We start from the raw sequence: 21,168 nt of genomic DNA, 5'->3' as shown, positions 1-21,168 counted from the left end.
AAGTGGATACTGTACCATAATATGGAACGGAAGAGATCGTGGGGGAAACGAACCACCGGCAACCACACCAAAGGCCGGTCTTCATCCAAAGGTGATGTGTAAATGGTGGGATTGGAAGGGAGTCCTCTATGATGAGCTCCTTCCGGCAAACCAAATGATTAATTCCAACAAGTACTGCTCCCAATTAGACCAACTGAAAGCAGCACTCGAAAAGCATCCAGAATTAGTCAAAAGAAAATGCATAATCTTCCATCAGAATAACACAAGACTGCATGTCTCTTTGATGACCAGGCAAAAACTGTTACAGCTTGGCTGAGAAGTTCTGATTCACCTGTTGTATTCACCAGACATTGCACCTATGGATTTCCATTTATTTCAGTCTTTACAAAATTCTCTTAATGGAAAAAATTTCCATTCCTGGAAGACTGTAAAAGGCACCTGGAACAGTTCTTTGCTCAAAAAGATAAGAAGTTTTGGGAAGATGGAATTATGAAGTTGCCTGAAAATGGCAGGAGGTAGTGGAACAAAAGGATGAATACCTTGTTCAATAAAGTTCTTGGTGAAAATGAAAAATGTGTCTTTTATTTTTACTTAAAAACCGAAGGCACTTTTTGGCCAACCTAATAGAATGATTTTGTGAAGAATCATCAAGAAATAATATTTTGGACTTCCCTGGTGGCACAGTGGTTAAGAATCCACCTGCCAATGCAGGGGACACAGGTTCGAGCCCTGGTCCAGGAAGATCCCACATGCCGTGGAGCAACTAAGCCCGTGTGTCACAACTACTGAGCCTAAGCTCTAGAGCCTGCAAGCCACAACTACTGAGTCTGCGTGCCACAACTACTGAAGCCCGCATGCCTAGAGCCCATGTTCCACAACGAGAAGCCACCACAATGAGAAGCCCGTGCACTGCAACTGAGACCCAATACAGCCAAAAATAAAATAAATTAAAAAAAAAGACATTAAAAGATGTTTTGAAGAAAAGATCTGAGGCAGGAGGAAATAGCTATGTAACAAAGCTTAATTACCAAAGGTATTTTAAATAGATTATTTTCTTGTGAAAGCCAAGAAGAACCAGTCTAGTATGGTGACAACCTGACAAATCATTCAAGCTCTCTTCAATCGTTTAAAGAAAATAAGTGTAGGGAAGAAAAAAGTTGCAGCTGGGAGAGATACATTTTAAAAAATGGTTTGAGGGCTTCCCTGGTGGCGCAGCAGTTAAGAATCCGCCTGCCAATGCAGGGGACACAGGTTCGAGCCCTGGTCCGGGAAGATCCCACATGCCGTGGAGCAGCTAAGCCCATGTGCCACAACTACTGAGCCTGCGCTCTAAAGCCCGCGAGCCACAACTACTGAAGCCTGCGCGCCTAGAGCCCGTGCTCCACAAGAGAAGCCACCGCAATGAGAAGCCCACGCACCGCAACTAGAGAAAGCCCGTGCACAGCAACGAAGACCCAACGCAGCCAAAAATAAATAATTTTTTTTAAAAAATTTAAAAAAATAAAAATTAAAAAAAAAACGGTTTGTAAAAACCTGTTTCTCAAATACTGTCCTACTTACTTCAACTATCCATACATCACCCCCCAACACACACACACACAGACTCCCTAAGAATGTTGTTTCAGCACAATAAAACCATTATTTATTATCATAATAGGCAATTTCTTCTCTAGCTATGCCAGTTTTCAAGTATTCATTGGGAGAAGGTACAAATCAGAACTCATAATCCCTACTCCCTGTGAACTCACAATCTACTGGTATAAAAAGCTGTTTAATGTTCAGATAGATCTCTTCAACAGTCTTCTCAGGATCCCAAGTTTTGAAAAATTTTTTTAACTGTTGATGTTTGATTTTTTAAAACGGGAGAACAAAATTATTTATAAGCCATGCCTTTGCTATCCTATAAAATATTCAAATTAACACTTAAAACATTCTTTTCTATTTTTTCCTTTTAGCTCCTTGGTTAGTCAATAATTTTCCAAAAATTTTATCATAAAATAAAGCCCATGACAAAAGAAATACTCTTTATACCTTCCTTCATGTAGAAAACTTACATAAGCCTTCTTATTGACTTACAGTACACTAATCCTTCATGGTTATTTTTAAATTTTTATTTTATTTATTTATTTATTTTGCGGTACGCAGGCCTCTCACTGTTGTGGCCTCTCCTGTTGTGGAGCACAGGCTCCGGACACACAGGCCCAGCAGCCATGGCTCACGGGCCCAGCCGCTCCACGGCATGTGGGATCCTCCCGGACCGGGGCACAAACCCATGTCCCCTGTATTGGCAGGAGGACTCTCAACCACTGCACCACCAGGGAAGCCCCTTCACGGTTATTTTTAATGTTAACAAGAATAAACTACATTTGAAATAAACAATTTCTCTTTCTAGTTCAGCAGTTCATGTAATATGATTTGATTTACTAGGGCCATGAATATAAATACATAAGGAGCATCAAAAATATTAACTCAAAATTGTCTGAAGAGTCTACATTTAGCAGGAAGCACTGTGTCACATTAGCAGTGAATGAAGTCAAAGCGCACAGAGTAATACATAGCAGTGGGGAAAAAACTCTTGAAATATAACATTTTGGGGAAATCTGGTTTTCAAATAATGACCCATAAGAGCTAAAGAAATGAACTAAAAAAGAAAAGATAACAATGGTTTAATTTTATTCACATGTAGTTGCCATGAAAAGGTTAACTCATTCATAAAAACATTTTTGCTATTCAAACATCCTTTGCCTCTCATCATCTCTTACAAATAAATCCCCACCACAGAGCAGAAATGTTAGAAGTTATATCACAAAGGAAGCACATTAAGTATTTTTAAAACCTTTAAAATATGGCTTATGAACAATTTTACATAGCAGGTTACCTATTAATATGTTACATATTAAACAGATCTCTGGTACCATTTTGGACAATTGGATTTCGTTGATATTAAAGATGGAGTTGGCATTTTTGTCAAAAAAGGTATTTTAAACCTGTTAGGGAGTTTCTATAGTGTGTAATTTCACTTCTTTCTAAAGTGGCATCTTAAGTATATCATTTTTAAATCAAACAAGAAATTAGATCCATCTCTGGTAAAACACCAATTTTTATTGTATGCATCACGTAAACTCCTTGCTATTAGTGTCTATGCAGATACTCTTAACTAAGGGGAAAAAAAAACAGATTCTTGTTCTGGATATACAACAAAACCTAGATTAGCTTTGTATAGTAACATTTATATAAAAATTTTGACAAGAACATGATAAATGCTGCCAGAACTAAGAGCACTCGATTTGATTATAATACATCCTAGCTTTCACAGAATTTACTTCTGAGCTCACTAGACTCAAGTTCTATAAGATAGAGTCTGTTTACTTTACCAATGTATATCTAGCACCTGACACAGTACATGGCACTGAGTGGGTATTCAATAAATATTTCAGTGATTGAAGAAAAGCTTTTAACAGCAAGTGAAAAAAAAAACAACTTTGAATAACTGGAGTGAGAATACCAATTGTCTCATGATACAGCAAGAGGTACTTTCTGTGATAATTCTAGGATTACTTATAAGTAGATCAGGAATTAGGTAAAGAAACTGTCATAACGGGAAAAAAAGAAAAGCCATAACATTTTATCCTCCAAAGCTAATGTGTAAAACTTGGAATATGAGTTAGGTGAAAACTACCATGATAATAAGTAAGGCAATTCCAAAACGAAAGTGTTTTGCATATTTATTAAATAATCCATTTTCTTTCTGACAATACTCCTACACTAGATGAAAATATCTTTTTAAGGTTTTACCAAACTCCTAATAGAATATGTCTAATTAGTTCATCCTTTTAGTCTTTGAATCCATGTTAGATAGTTGTAAATAAGGAAGAACTTTATTAGACACTCAAATCATTAAAAAAAAAATTACCTAAGACCTAAAATAGTTATTGGATAATTAATACATTTGAAACGGTGTCATGATTTTGTCCAGATATATTTCACCCAGCATTGTCAAAATTAACCTGACAGTCAATTAAATGAAAACATCTCTAAATAATTTCAAAAATGATTGTTTGAATTTTTTAAATCGTCATAACAATATCATTGTGTTCTGAAATTAGAAAACTCTTAACATATAAAAAACACATTTACCTACTTCAATTAGGTCAATGTCAGGATTTATCAAAATTCTCCATCACCAAATCTTTTAAAAAATCTTGAATTTTAGGTACTATAAAAAAATACTAATCAAATGAGATGTGTTTGGACTGACCAATTCCACAAAATTAGGAGGAAAAGGAAGGAAAAAAAGCTTGTACAGTTAAATTTCAAACCTTAAACATTTAATCTTTTATTGGAGCCTACCTCTCTAAATTTAAAGATATCAGCACTCCTGGAAACCAATTGTAAGCAATATAGAAATTTCACTGGTATGAATTCTAATCAATTTAGTCCATCCATTTTCTTACACAGTGAGTATCTTTTCCATCAGAATCCAACAGAATAATACAAATCTCACTTTCTTGATCACCTTTGAGCCCAAGGCCAACCAGTCTCAACAATAACCAAAAAATGTAGCCTTATGACTGGCAGTCTGTTTCCACAGTAAAACTATTTTTTCCAGTAATCAAAATTGTCATCTGAGGAAATCCTTCACTGTTCTAGAAGCACAGTTCGAAGCTCATCTTCTTTATTGATCAACATTGAAGCAATTGCTCCGTCATTAAACTCAAAGGAAGTTCCTCCATCTACAACCATGCAGGCATCCCAACAACGAGAACGAACAGAAACCCTAAGCAGAAAGAAACATCTCATTAAATAGCAACACTTTTCTTAACCCTAAATTACAGGTTCTTTACAACACTTCATCGTCATCTAAATTGGCAGAGAGATCATTTGGCCTTGATTTTAAAAATCAAGTTGCTCTTTGATATGAGAGAATTAGTGACTATGTGAATACATGGGTACATCGTCAAAAAAATCTCAAAACTTCAATGTTCAGGAGAGCTCCATTCACCCAAACATTTATCAGTGAACAAGTTCAGATGGAATTCATAGGCTTTTGAATGTTGAGTTATTACCATTACAAGTATTTTAAGTAGTGAGCAAAAATGTAACTGTTTTCATGTAAACTTTTTATTTACGTACAACATACAGAAAAGGCACAAATTATTAGGGTACAGCTCAATGAACACATTTGCGTAATCAACACCCAAATTAGGAACTGAATGTTACCCAGCTCCCCAGAAGCTCCCTCACTGCTCTTACTCCCATCTCCCAGTCTCTACCCCCAGCTCCTCCTTCCCAAGCATATCCACTACCCTAATTTCAATCACCATAGTAGTAATAGTTTTGTCTATTCTTGAACTTTATATAAATGGAAGAACACAATGGGTATGCCCATGTCTGGCTTCTTCTGCTCAGTAGCATGTTTGTGAAATCATCCATGTTATTACCTGTAGCAGCCATGTGTTCATTTTCATTGCTGTCTGAAAACACTTGCATTGTACAAAAATACCCAAATTTAAGTATCTCTTCTACTATTCATGGACATTTGGGTTTTTACCTATTGGGAACATGAATATTCTTGAGCATGTCTTTTGGTGCACACATTTCTGGTCAGTGTATACACTTCTGCTGGATATATATCTTGGAGCAGAATTACTGGGTCACTGCATGCGCTGTATTCAGCTTTGGTAGGTAACTGCCAAACAAGTTTCCAAACTATTCCTAATGTTAGGACATAAAAGTCCCACTTGCTCCACCTTATCAACAACTGGTATTTTACTATTCTGGTGTGTGTGGTATCATATTATGTAGTTTTAATTTATATTTCTCAGATGAATAATAAGGTCAAGGATATTTTTCCATATACTTATCAGCCATTTGGATATTCTCTTTTGTGAAATGCCTGTCCGTGACTTTTGGCCATTTTTCTACTGGGCTGCCTGTCTTTTTCTTATTGACTTGTAGGAATTTTTAAAATATATTCTGGATATGAGTCCATTGCTAGACTATCTCACTCTGTGGCTTGCCTTTTTATTTTCTTAATGGTGCCTTGATTAACAAAAGTTCTTAACTCTAATGTAGTTCAATTTATCAATCTTGTTGCTAAGAAATATTTTCCAACCACCGAAGTCATAAAGCTATTCTCCTACTTATATGAGCAAACATTTAAATGAATCTTTACAGTTTCACCCAAACTGAGTATAGATTCGTTGATTAATCAAAATTAACTCTCAAATGATAAAGTGATTTTTAAGTATGACGAGTTTCCTTTTTTGTGTCTTTCCTGGAAAAATTCAGTTGTGTATTTTCAAACAACTATATACACACTATAAGCAGCAATTTGTAATTAAACTGTTCTTTGCTTGCCATGAGATAGATGACAGTTTTTCAGAATTATAGTAGGTTTCCTTGTTAGTTTGGAAAACTGGGCAACCTTTACAAAATAAGAAATTACAAACATTTCTGTATATCCTCTTCCCCTCAAAAAACAATCCAAGGCAAATTTAATAGATGTGGGGAGGGGGGGATTCACTTTCAGGGAAAAGCTGAAAGCGATGAATCCTACTCTGAAGTTATATTAGACTTTGTATGACTTTGTATGAATGCAGGTCCTGCTTTTATGCCACAGCATGTGAAAAAAAAGTTGCTTTCCAGTCAGCTTCTTTAGAAGTGATAATTTGATCTTACTGTGTCTTACTAGAGTAAACAAACAGCCCACATCACCCAATTAAATAACTATGTTCTCCTTTCTATTAACTTAAACTTTAGTTTCTCTAAAATGGAACCCTAAGTGTTAGACAAAATATTACTTTAGCCAGGTTAGCATGACACCTCTTTAGTTCTACAGGTTCTACTTTCCCTGCGAGATTAAGTTTGAAGGAGTGAATTTAATGAAATTGAACACTTTTAAAGCCAACTGTGCTTTATAATTACAAGGGAGGAAAACAGCCACAAGACAACTTTGGAAGCTTACTTGGAGGTGAAACAACGCTGACGACTGCTTGAGAAAACTCTGTTTGCTATTGGTTCTCGAATACTGAAAAGTATTTTTGGTTCTTCTGGACTGTAGAGCAGCGATTCATTATATTCATTTGTTACTATAAAGAAAAAAAAAACAAATATTAGCACATTCGATGAAAGACAGTCACTTCTGAGAAGTGCAAAATGAAAATGGATGCCATCCCCAATTTACAAGCACAGTTCTATTCCAAAGGTCTGGTTGGCAGCAAGTTTCTTGGAACTCACAACACATTCCATTAAAAAAAGAAACCAACAAAAAAACGCTTATAAATGAGGAGTATGTTCCAAGATTAGCCCACAGAAGCCTACATCACCCACAATATAGCAGAAATAGGTACATTTGGCTGGGGTCGGGGGGTACCTATAAAGCTAGTAATCAAACAAAAAAAAGAGAAACTAGCTTGAGGCACTCGAAAATGGACCTTAAGTTGCCATAATCTCTTGCTAATAAGTTCCTTTACAAAATACCACGCCAAAGAGTTCATAAGTATAAGTTAATAGTCTTGATATAAAATTCAGTCTCAAACAATGGCAGGCAATATGCTTTCTCTAATGAAACTGCTATTACTCAAGATATTTCTAGAAGTCTTTCGGATCTGCTTTCTCTCTAACCAAGAGGCACACAAGAGTTGGCATGCAGAGCACAAACTGGTTAAAAACAACTGTACAAAGAAACTGGGCTTGAAAGAACATTTAGTTGAGCACCACATTAAAAGACATTGCAAGACTATTAGATAATCTACCTTATACACCAAAATTTCATTTGAATTAAATGAAGTGTCTGTAACAGTTACTGCACCATTGTCATTCACTATTGCTTCTGAAGATAGTCAAATCTTCAAAGGAATAATATTAATTCAGTAAAGCAGTATGTTTATTAAAAGAAAAATCAATCACTGTATTTTATATATACCCTTAATTTGTATACCTGATATAAATTTCAGTTGTTTTATACACGTTATGCTTTAAGTTAAATTATATAATGAAGAATCAATTACTATAAATGCCTAATTTTCCTTTCTTTGATGCAGATTTAACACTAATTCTAGCTCAAAGCCATGATTAAAATTATCTTTTAGGTCTCAAATAGAGAGAGGGAGAAAACAGTCCATTTTAGAGAGTTGAAAGTAACCGCAGAGATTTAGTCCTGTTTACAAACTATATTTTAAAGACAAACTATCTCCCCAACAAAGAAAGTCTTACGAGAATCCAAAATATATAAATAAAATGAACTCACACTGTTAATATACTCCATCATGTATCGTAAATCATTTTAAAAGCGACCAGTAAGAACATGTTTGTTCTGATAACTCTCAAACTCAAATGTTTATGGATGACAGTTGCAGCATAGGTAAATAGATGCAACTATAAACAAGTTTGGATTTTTTGTTGTTTTTCTAAAAATAATTTACCTGGAAATCTTAGAATACTCTTCAATTAAACAGAGACAGCATGATTTAGCTTTAGTTTGAGGTCCATACTTTTGAAAATGATCCTAGCTGATGAGTAGACTTTACTGTGTTAAAATTTCATATGCAAATCAAATGAATGTGGTTTTCAGTTTACGAATTTAAATATTTAAAAAAAATAAAATTTAACAAATAAATTTGAAAAATTCCTATGTCCCAGCAATCTACGTCCACTCTCTCATTCCACAGTTGAGGAAGCAGAGGAGCAAAGAAACAGTCTTGCCCATCGTTTCACAGTGAGTGACTGGCTAGTCTGGGATTGGAACCTAGTCTTCAAATTCGCTGATCAGTATCCTTCCTCCAACTGTGCTGGTTCTCTTAAAGGAACCCTGAAATAACTGGGCAGGGACATATAGGAGAAGGTTAAAGAGAACATTTTAGTGAATGTGAAGGTAAGCAATCAGAGTTCAGTGAATTCCTTCTCATTTAGAGGATATTAATGGCACACTGAGTTTAGGTGTGCATTTCCTAATTTCCAGATGTGTATTTTTCTACATTTTCCTATCCCCCAGGACATGTTTGCAGTCACACTGTTTTGACACAGAGGTTATATTTCCATGGTTGACAAAAATCATAATATAAAATTCCAGCTTTAAACTTTTTATTGTTTAAAATATATTTTAAGGGGTATTATATTAAGAGCATGTTTGAGTCAAAAAAGCACTACGCTTTGCTTAATTAGACAAGTACACCTCACAATAACATCCTCAAAATATGTACAGAACTTAACTGAAAGTGTTAGTAGTTATGATCATTGGTCACTGACCTTTCTCTACAAATTCTCTGTTCAATGGAAGACTTAAATTTCCTTGTCGTTTTGCTATTGAAAAAGGAAAAGGGGAAATATCTTGATTAAATAAAATATTTTATAATGTACAATACAGCTAACATACAATAAAATATATTTAGCATATTATAATATAACATATAAGAGCTATTTGGTACTCACCAATATTTAGAACATCTTCCACAGCCTGAGGTGCAACCCTGTTAATATTGAATGACCTAGAAACAAACACCATATACATCTTTTCTTATTTTAGTTCTAAAAACATACGAAAAATGAAAAAGGAATAATCTACTTAATGTACAGAAAACTCTTAGAAATTATCAGGAAAAAAAAAAATGACCAAAAGACAACAGCCACCTTATACAGTTTTAAAAAGTGGGCAAAGTATATGGGCAAATAGTTCATGGGTCTATATGAAAAAAATGTTCAATCTTACTCATACTTGAGGAAATACATATTAAAACAAGATTTTTCTCAGATTTTAAAGATTAAAAACTGACAATGTATTGACATGGGTATGAGAAAAGAAGTGTTCTCATATACTAATGGAATTATAGAGATTGCAATTGGAGGGCAATTCTGCTCTATTAAGATTTAAAATGAACATATTCTTCAACCTAGTAGTTTATCCTAAAATATATTTGTACATATAATACACAAAGACAAATACAAGGATATTTACTGAAGCATTATTTATAATAGCAAAACAACTGGGAAGCACATAATAGCAAAACCATAGGAAGCTGGGTAAATAAATTATATTATAGCCACTCAGTAGAATACTATGTAAATATTAAAAAGGCTAAAATACAACTATATGTACTGATAATGGAAAGATAACGATATGTTAAGTTAAAAAACCAAAAGCATTATATGGTATGTATGTGTGCATATATACATAAAACTTAACCTGTTTTACTTATATTAAAAAAATATATGCATGTACAGAGTGGTTATATCTGGAGATTAGTACTAGAGATATGAAGTGAAAGAGACTAACTTTTTGTTGTATACTCTGTATTATTTAACGTATTTTAAAATGTGTATTTCTTCAAATTATAAAATAGTTTCTGAAGATGAGAAATCTTTTACTAGCATGATGGCTTGCTTAACCACTTAGGAACAAACATTAACACAAACATGGATAACTTTTTTTTTTAATTAATTAATTAATTTATTTATTTTTGGCTGCGTTGGGTCTTCATTGCTGCGCGTGGGCTTTCTCTAGTTGCTGCGCGTGGGCTTTCTCTAGTTGCGGCGAGCTGGGCTACTCTTCACTGTGGTGCGCAGGCTTCTCATTGGGGTGGCTTGTCTTTGTTGAGAAGCACGGGCTCTACATGCACGGGCTTCAGTAGTTGTGGCACATAGGCTCAGTAGTTGTGGCGTACAGGCTTAGTTGTTCTGCGTCATGTGGGATCTTCCCGGACTAGGGCTCGAACCCGTGTCCCCTGCACTGGCAGGCGGATTCTTAACCACTGTGCCACCAGGCAAGTCCCTCAATAACTTTTAAAAGAAGCTCTGTGCTGGGGTCTAAAAAGATGGTTAAGGAAAGGTTTTTAGAAAAAAAACTCTTCCAGGTAATTTGGAATTCTGCCTCTAACTCTTCTTACTCTTCTCAGTAGATAATCCACACGAACAGGCACAATGTTGCATAGTCACACAATTCCTAAAAAATCTAAAATCTGGCCCTTGCCTTTCCTATTTTTCACCATAATCTGTCCTCCAATTTCACATTCCAAACACCCCAGGCTCATTCTCGCCTCTGTACCTTTGCTCATACTCACTATGTGGTATAAAGCAAAATACTTCGAGTGTTCTGACTTTCTTATTGTTTACTATGAGGTTCACAAAACCTATCTCATTCGCATTACTGTCACACACTACAAGACATAAGGCACTTTAGGCACTACCTGGCTCACAGGAAGAACTCAACACTGAATGAAAATGTCAAATGTAAGGAATATGTATGAGTTATACTCTAATTCCTCTGAATATACGCATTACTGAAAGATACTGTTTTGGAATTATACTTTAAATTAAAAGTCACATAAAAATAAGCTATTTATTAGGGTGCCACTGAATTAAAATATGTTTAGGGCAAAAGATATTAATGACTTATATCTCCTTATTGTAGTTAAGACTTAGTTTAAGAGAACGGAAGTCTTGTAAGACATGCTCTAACGTTCCTAGAACTATGACTTATTAGAGATACCACAAATCAACACAAACTAAGTTCTCTGAATTGGGGTTAAATTAAAACTAATTTCCTGTGGTTGTAATCTAAATCTCAGCCAATTCACTCTACCTTTAGGAGTGGTTTACATTCTATATCAAAGACAAACTATATGCCAAAGCAGGTGTTAGCTAGCACACAACTTTTTCCTTCGATCTTCAACCTTCACCATTCTAAGAGTTCTGATTTGAAACTGGACATAACTTCTACTAAAGACAACCAAATTGAAAGACAAAGAGTCTCATATCTTCATCAGCTAGTAAAACTTTCTCTTAAGAACAGCTCCTCACCCTTAATTAAGTCTGCTAGGGCAGAATGTATGGAGGAGGACTGGCAACAGTCTTAAGAACTCATGGAAACATAAATAATCCCGCTCTGTGGAACTTCTCCTAGTGTGTGCTAGAGATCACATCCCACACTGGGAAGAGGACTGAGATGAGAATGCAACAATGCAGAGACACTTGCTATGCAACATAACCATTACATCCTATGTCTTGTGCAAGAATTTTTGGAAATGCAAAGATGGGATAGCTAATCCCTGAACTCTCTTCCCCCCCGACCCCGGACACATGATTAGGCTATATTTCCCACCCCCTCTTGCCACATAGCATGTAACTAAGCTCTAGCTAAAGGAACAAGCGTGGCTATCATGGGCAACACTTCTAAGCATGTCTCACAACCTCCCACAGGGAACCGTCCATGCTTTTCCTCCTTCTGTGGCTCATGAGGTCTACACCTTATAGTTAAGTCCAGAATTTAAGTCCTGCCTCCACCATTTATTAGCCACATGGCTTTGGGCAAGTCAGCCAACTTCTGAGACTTTTTAAACTCTATTAATGAAAATAAAATCACTTAATTCCAGAGTATTTTTGAGAATTTAAATAAGACAATATACTTACTTGGGACAAAGAAAGTGCTCAAAGATGGTACTGCAGTAAGTTGAAATTAACATATAGAACATATAACTTTCCCTCAGTCCCTCTGGCCCCTAGGCTTCTCTTTTCTCCCCCTACTTTCTGAAGAGAAAAAGGATCAAAAGATACATGGGAAATGCAATCGTAACAAAAGAAATGTTATCAGTTATGACAGGGAGGAGAGTAGAACATGTTAGAAGCAAGTAAGCTACATAGGGCTGAGTAGAGAAGAAAAGGGACTGAGTTAACCAAGGTGGCAGGGACAGGATATAGTTAGAGAGACAGAGTTGGTTCTACACTAGAGCATGGGAGACAAAGCAGACTTTAATAAGCAACACAGAGAAGACTGAACTTCTAGTCTCAGCCATACTTATTTAAATGCAACATCAACACAGGACTCAACTATAAAGTGTGTGGTAGGGGAAATAAAACTCAATTTTAAAGCATCCAAACTTAAAGTCAGTTTGATAAGCACTGTTTTAGCTGTATTTGTGAGCATGTAGTCATTTATTCAAAAAGTATTTAAGTGACTTTGTATTAAGTACTGTGCTATGCACACAAAAAATTAAGCAGGAAAAAAAAACACTAGTCACCATCCCATGTGCCTCAAGTTGCTCAAACTAACTGGGTATGAGCTTATCAGAAACTAATAATGTGCTAAGTGCTATAACAGTGTGATGAGGAAAAAGTGCTGGGTAAGGGCAAAAAAAGGGATCAATTAATTAGGCTTATGAAAGGAACTAGGTCTTAAGTAAAGGTTTCCTACAGAAAATGACATTTGAACATTGGAATTTTCAGCCAGTGGATGGAAAGGGGAGAGTGTTCAGGCATTCAATGCAGGAAGAAGGTGCATTGAGCAAACACAAAAAGCCCAGAGAGAACGTGGCTTGTGCTAAGAATTGCAAGTAGCTTGCAGTGTCTCCAGTGTGATGGGTTAGGGTCAGGCAGGAGTAGGCTGGCAAGGAGGTCATACTTAAAGGGCCTTATATGACAGTCTGAGCAATGTGAACATAGGAGTCAATGAAAGTTTTAAAGCACAGAAGGAAATAGGGAGAGATACCTATATTTTAGAAATATTACTCTGTGGTAGTAGTATGAATGACAGCCTGAAGAATAAAGGGTGAGACACAAAGAATATTCACCGAAAAGATGGGGCCCTATACCAAAGAAATAGCAATAGAAACTGAAAAAGGGGGCTAGGGCTTCTGAATTATATCTGACAGGATTTAGAGACTGATAGGGGAGAAAAGGGAGACTCAAAGATAAGAGCAAGGTTTTAAGGAATAATGTGTTTTCCTGAGAATATGATGTCAAGGTTAAGGGTGATACTATTAAGCAAGACAGGGAACATGGGGAGGACAACTGAAGACAATAAATTCAGTTTTAAATGTGTTGAATTTGAAATACTATTGAAATCCTATGTAGTAAGTAGGTTTACAATATGAGTTTATACTCAAGAGAGAAGACAGCTACAGATAAAGGTCTGGGAGGCATGTGCATGTGTGTACTAAGAAGTAGAAGAGACTTCCCAGAGAGGTCACAGGGTAAACAAGTTGCAGGATGTCCCCGGTTATCTCCAGTGAGGCCTTGAATGCACAAACCTCCAGCATATTTTTTGGTACTGTACTTTGTTTTCATTTCTTTACTATTACTTGAAATGTTCATTTTTAAAAATATATAATCCCTCAAAACATTTCTCATTTTCTTTTTTCTCTTTACAAACCTAGTATGGGAAGCTAAAGAATGACCAGATCCAGGCTGCGCTATAATCTTAAGAAGTCAAAGCCGGACTCCTGGACCCAATCAATGAGTGTAGCTAAACTGAGCCAACCGATATAATAACACCAGGCTAGCTACCTCTTGCATATTAGAGGCCTTAGATACACCAATATGAGATAGCAACTAAATTACATTACTTAAAGTATTTCACAAAAGTTGATAAGCAACATCTCAAGTTACTCACCAGGCCTTTGATCCTGTTCCAGTACACAAATTGAGCCCTGAACTCTTCTGTTTTTCCCATGGACCATCATCAACTGAAATCTCGTAGTAGGAAGCCCTGTGAATTGAGAATATAAAAGTGGATTGGCTGAACTTATGTCTCATGGTAAATAAGATAAGCATAGTCTTTCAGCGCTGATGAAATCTAAGTAGGCCAGCTTGACTCAGACATACCTGACTTAGTTGGCACACACATCATGATGCTAATTTCAATACTAATTAAGTGAAAAAAATTTTAAAATATCTGCATGTCTGCATCCCTCTCTGATCTATATGCGCCTCCTTTCTATCAATACTTTAACATTTCAAACAGGAGCTTCTTGTAAATTTTTACCTAGCATTGCTGCTACTGCTTTTATGGAAACATACAGAACCTTATTTCAGAATTCAAAAAGAAAATACCATTCCTAGGAGAGTTTCATTCTTGGTAGCTAGTCCTTGTTACATCTAAGTCTGCATCTAATCCTTCAAGTTACCAATAGTTTCTGCTAAACTCTTGTTTCTTAAGTTACATACTAATATGCCTTTTGAATTGATAGTAAAGCTAGCAGAGATAATGAAGTTCTAAAGAAAAATCTCAACCAGTCCTGGATCACTGGACGAAACTAGGGAACAAGAACTGTAATTTTTTAAAAGATTTATATTTCTTAGTGTATTTAATAAATATGGAATCAACTGAGTCTTCTCCCACCAGCAATAATGACACTATTCTTTAACTGCATGAATGTATAAATGATTTGCAACTATTCAAAGAGCTTTTGAAACACGTAAAAGCTTATTTTGTGAACTATGTCTTAAAATAATGATGTCACTGGTCAACAATGGGTTACTTTTCTCCAGCAAATAAAAAAGTTAAAATAAACCCTTAACAAAATACAGCTTTTCAAAATAATGACAATTATTAGACATGCCTGCAAATACTAACATTCAATGGCTAATTTATCTCTTATTCTAACCCTTTCATTTCTCCTACCAAGCTCTTGGTTTGTGAACATTTTACATGATATAACTCCATGTCATTTTTTCTCTAAAGTCAGCATTCTCTACAAAAATAAAAGATAGCAAGCCTAATATTCACATTTAATCTATTTCACAGCTTTGTTATATCTTCCTAGAAAATTAGGAATTTTAGGTACATTAGGAGCCTATTATACACAGACAAGCCATCTGAATCCATAGGAATGGCTGCTATTATGCCAGAATCACATAGAGCCAAATATTACAGGTAAGTGAGGATAGAAGAGAAGCAGAGGTGAAGAGAAGGAAAGTATAGTCAGGTGAGAGACGTTGAGCCCAAAACAATGAACAAATTTAGTGTCATTCCCACATGCAGGTTTATCAAGATTAGTCAACTCAGAGAATTTTGGCTTCAGGGAGATTATTTTTTTAAGGCAGCAATAAAACTCACAGTCCCTTTAGAGTGGGTATACTTCTTCTTAAATTGTCCACTGCTACAGCCCAAGAATAAGACATTCTAGGTTAGAACAAATAGGAGAAAAGAAAAAAATTGGGCTTTTAAAATGTTCTTAAGTCTAAGAACATTATAAATGAGGCAGGAATAATATTGCTGCACTTCGTATTTTCCAAGCAAAGCACTTCAGTTTTCAGGAAGACCACAGTTCTATTGTATACACTGAAGAAGAGCACAGGCTTACCCTGGCTCCGTTATTTATTAATTGTGTGATTTGGGGCAATTTATTTCACTTCTCTGAGCCACAGACTTCCCTATAAAATGGAGATAATGAAAACATTTGGCAGGACTCAATATTTATTCACTCCATAAACATTATTAAGTGCCTATTATGTTTTAATAAGCACTGTGTTGGTACTGGGGATTTAATGGCAAACATAATAGACACGATCTTCTTGACGTTTATATTCTAGTAGGTAGGTCAGAAATTTTAAAGTAAATAATAATTACCAACTATTTAGAGTGCTGTTTTCTGCTTTAAGCAGTAAACAAGATGCTATATAAGAAATAATACAAGATGACCTTTAGATAGCACTGCCAGTAGGAAGGCGTGGACAGGCAGGGGCAGTCCAAAAATTGGCAATACTTCACAAGTTTTCATGACAACTCAATACAGGATCTGGAATCAGAAATTCTGGGTTTACATGATGGTTCTGATGCTAATTAACTAAATATATGACCTTGGGCAAGTTATTTGAATTCTCCAAAGCTCAATTTTTCACTGATCAATACAACTACTTTTCTCACAGAGCTGCTATGAGCATACATGTGACAACTTACACAACATGCACAGTGCCTGACACATAGCAGGCATCCAATAAGTGTTCATTTCCTTTCTGCCTAAGGCTCTATGTCATAGAATCTTTAAAAATAAGTTCTAACATTTCCAGTAGTTAAATCTTTTTCAGGAGCATCAGAAGCCAACCCACTGCTGCCCTTATCTTAGTAAAGATATCAGGTGAGGCATCTAAGATCACAAAAAGAACAAGCATCAGACATCAGGGGTAAACCAACCAAATCACGACCACCACAAAAAATAAAAGCATTCAGTCTAAAACCTCCTAATGGGACTTCACTGAATTTCCAAAAAATCTATCAATTGACCCCAATTTTCCTCCTTTTATAAGTTATTTTTTAGTACGTACAAATCATAAAGCAACACTAGTAGAAGCTCTCAGAAGTTATGACTTTTAAAATATACAAACAGAATAATGTAAGCCATTAAATGGCTTCCCTAGAATTAAGCATAAACTCACAAAACATCTTTACCTTTGTCGTCTATTTATTTTAATGCAGACCTCCTCCAATCTCATTTTGAAGTTGTTCTCTTCTGCCTCTTTAGCAATAATGACTAGATTATATCACTAATTAGAGTTACATTCTCTTCCTTCTCTCTTATGACACAAATGTATCCATTACTCATTTCCATGTTGTTTCAAACTTGATATGCTATATACAAAGTTTTTCTGTTGCTGCGTAAGTCTTACTATATTAAATACATCTTTACATTTTACCATATTTTAAAGTTCTTTAAGTAATATATTTGATTTCTTTGAAGAGTACTTTTAATAATTTTTAAATTATGTATTTTACTACCTTTATGTGAGATACCACTATCTTTACCTTATTCATCTTTATATCCCTAGTGGGTGCACAATGTATTTTATTGCATACGTTTAAAATTATATTAATAAAATAATTACAACTCAAAAAGATCATTCAAATCATTCTGTTGAATCAAGGCTTTGCTCTCTTCAGTACTACCTATCTCAGTTAAGGTATTGGCTAAAATGTGGCTTTTTTAAGACAAATTTCTCTTATCATAATTAAACTTCCTATAAAAGGATATGACTTATAATAAAGAGAATTTCAGAATATATGAAACTCTCGGTAAACTAGGGAATCAATTATGTGACCTTCAAAGGGTCACATGGTTCTGGAAGCAGGAAGGTAGGATACAGATTCATCTCTATCTTCCACCCCTAATTCACTTACATCAACAAAAATGAGAAGGAAAGTTCTAACATACTACCAAGAGTTAAATTAACTTTATATTATGGCAGTCACTTTATAACTGGTAACTGGTGTCACACAAAAAAATTTTTGCAAAAAAATTCTACTGACAATTTAAGCCTAAATTATATTCAACACTCACAAAATAGATTTTATCAGTAATAAAATACTATATTTTTATATTCCTAGTAAAGAGCTTCACTAACCTTAACTCTTGGTAGTGATGGTTACAAATCTTAAGCTGTCGATACACTTGCTTTATGATGTTGCACTAAGAAGGATCACTATTATCTATGTAGTATACTTGCCAAAAATGCTCATTCTGAATCTTACCATGCAGAGAAGAAAAAAAAATCATACAAATCTAAAAAGGGAATATTCTACAAACCAATTGGCTTAGACCATTCAAAAATGTTAAAATCATAGATGACAAAACAGGGGTGGGGCTAGGAACTGTTCTTGCTTAAATCTAAAGGGCCATGATAGCCAAATGCGTTCTCCTTACCTGCATCCTGGACCAAAGCAAGCAAACAAATAAATCAGCATTAAAAAACATTATGACAGTCAGTAGGGCAATTTTAATATGGACTGTCTATAAGATCAATGTTTTTTATCAGTTGCAAATATACACCTATATATCATTCTCTTAAACATTTATAAAGCACGTATATGATAGATTAAAGGCTCTGAGAAATACTGCAGTAAAGAAATCTGAATAACTTTGTTTAACCTAGGGTTTCACAAACGTTTTTAGTAATAACACCTTCTTTCCTCTTAACATGTATTAACATGTACAAAGGTCTGGAAATATTTCATTAAATAATTCATTTCTCTTACTTATACAGTATCAATCATTCACAAATCTTAGGTTGTAGAAATAAATAGCTTAAAAATTACTAAAATATTAAAATTTCAAACTCAAGATCACAGGTTGAAAAGTACCTGGATGACAGACTCTCCCCAATGAAGACTTCATTTAGTGCTCTCACTGGCAAGAGCTGGGGTCCAGAAGCCTCAAACCCTGAAGGTAATGAAAGAAAAATCCAAGACAGCTCCTTAAATTTTAGAAATTTTATCATATAAAATTTATAAAATATTAATATATTCATATTTGTCTTTGTAGTGTCTATACCTTAACACTATTAACAGATAAATTAAATCATATTTAAAGTATTCATAATACAGACCCACAAAATCATCTAAACATTATGAAGCAATGAAGCCCCTGTCTCTCCAAAATATACCTTAGGTCTTCGTGAAACAATTTTTCAAGAGTGATAAAATATATTTATCCATAGCATAAGATTCATGTGGTCGCACTTGACTTAGTTTTACTCTGGAAGCTTCAGAAGTAGAGACGATCAAGTACTTCCAAAGGAGAGCCATTCTGGATTTAAGCATCAAATTACATGAATGGCTCATATAGGAAACCAAACCAGTTATGTTAAAACTCAGATTACTTTTTCAAATAGAAAACCTCAGGAGTGATTTTTAGCAATGGCAGCACTGGAGGAACAGAGCCACATCTCTTCTTATGACTCCTAAAAAAATGTCATCTATTTTTTACTCTATAAGGTTGTATGCACAGCTTAAGTGATCTTCCTTGATGATTACTTAAACATCACTCCATCATGCAAAATCCTCCAAAGAATTCCCACTGCTTTCTGGATCAAACTTGTGATTGTCACCTTCAAATGGTCTCTCTTACTTTTTATCTTTTACCAGTCTCCAAATGGAAATGCCAGGCCCTTCCTCTCAATGTCACCAGTAGCAGATTCATTGCACCCAAGTATCTCCTGGTGGGCAAGCACTATGGAACAAGTTCCCTTTTCTGTCTCCTCCACATCTTTTTCCTTAGTCAAAGCTTAAAAGTCCACCTCAGCTGTGGCAGCAGCTAGCCTCTAAGATGGTCTCCAGTGATTCCTGCCTCCTGGTATTCACATTCTTGTACACCTCTCCCTCTCACATCACACCAGGATTAGTCTATGTGACCAACGTATGGCAGAAGTGACAGTACGTCACTTCTGAGATTTGGTTAAAAAAGACACCCTGGCTTCTACTTGGTCACTCTCTCTCTCAGATCACTTGCTCTGGGGGAAGATATTTCATAAGCAGTCCAATGGAGAAGCCAACATAGTGAGGAACTGAAGCTAACAGCCATGTGATGAGTTGTGACGCATATCTTCCAGCACAATCTTGTCTTCAGATACTGCTGTCCCGGCCAACAGCTTGACCGTCACCTCCTGAGAGACCCTAAACTCAAACTAACAAGCTAAGCCACTCTTGGATTCTTGACCTTCACAACGTCTGTGAAATCATAAATATTTTGTTTTAAGATGCTCAATTCTGGGGTAATTTGTTACATTTTAAGATTCTATGTTTCAGGGTAATGTGTATAGATATCTAATACACATTAGACACTTAATACACTAATAAAACTTTCCACCACTGTCACCAACACAACCACCAATCTATTATTCTCCTCTGACTTGCAGCCTATTTATGTTTATTGAATATTAATTACATGTATCTCATATCTTTTGGATTATAACTGCTTAAAGTGGCCCAACTATTCTTTCGATTATAAGCTGTTGTTACAATACCAAGGAACCTTTTAAAACTTATTTGACTAAATTGTGTAATGGGTTAACATTATCAGCTAAATCTCATTAATATAGTAGAAAGAATGTGACACAAAAAGGTATATAGAAAATTTGCTGTGTTTAATCGAATTTGATTGTACTTTAGACTGCAAAACCTAACTCTTGAAACTCTTAATTTGGTACTAGATATATTCACATTTTCACATCTGACAAGTTTTACCGATGTAAAAAGTTAAAATTTATTGTTTAAATTATTTTTCTTTGCATAGGGTAAATCACTAATGGAATGTTTTACATCTCCCCACAGATTTTCTGCAAATGCTCAACTAACAGTAAGTACTCACTAAATATTACTAATAAGTCTGAAATCTCACCATCAAACTGTAACCATATCTTTTTATTTTATATGGTCTTGACTTTTTAACCTCTAGACCCCTTTTTCCTCATCCTAATTTTCCTTTCTGTATTGCACTTTTATTATGTGTGCTTGCTGAATTTCACTTGAAATCTTTTATCAAAGAAGGAAGAGAAAACGTAAAATTGCTTTGAGTCTCATTAATCATCTTAATTCTGCTTATATTTTCTTTCATGCTAATTGACTACCAAACATTATCTAATCATGAACTGTTCATTTACAACTTGCTTCAGCAGGACATGATA

The 21,168-nt window shown here is 35.2% G+C and overlaps 1 protein-coding gene across 3 annotated transcripts in view; it reads right to left on the bottom strand.

Annotated features, from left to right (window-relative positions):
- Positions 1–2,474: 2,474 nt before the first annotated feature.
- The window catches only part of NADK2 (NAD kinase 2, mitochondrial), a 46,362-nt gene continuing 27,668 nt past the window's right edge, over positions 2,475–21,168 (bottom strand). The window contains exons 7-13 of one of the 3 annotated variants that reach the window (XM_082837016.1): positions 18,848–18,926; positions 15,830–15,895; positions 14,384–14,479; positions 9,433–9,488; positions 9,250–9,303; positions 6,968–7,091; positions 2,475–4,777 (exon numbers count right to left, since the gene is read on the bottom strand). In XM_082837016.1, coding sequence (XP_082693142.1) covers positions 4,639–4,777; positions 6,968–7,091; positions 9,250–9,303; positions 9,433–9,488; positions 14,384–14,479; positions 15,830–15,895; positions 18,848–18,926 — 614 coding nt within the window. In that variant the 3' untranslated portion in view covers positions 2,475–4,638. The remainder of the gene's footprint in view (positions 4,778–6,967; positions 7,092–9,249; positions 9,304–9,432; positions 9,489–14,383; positions 14,480–15,829; positions 15,896–18,847; positions 18,927–21,168) is intronic. The other 2 variants (XM_082837018.1, XM_082837017.1) reach the window with 2 other exon arrangements.

Source organism: Leucopleurus acutus (assembly GCF_964270905.1).
Source record: "Leucopleurus acutus genome assembly, chromosome: 3".
Taxonomy (NCBI): domain Eukaryota; kingdom Metazoa; phylum Chordata; class Mammalia; order Artiodactyla; family Delphinidae; genus Leucopleurus; species Leucopleurus acutus.
Note: the sequence above shows the minus strand (reverse complement) of the source record. Positions and strands in the feature narration are given on the sequence as shown.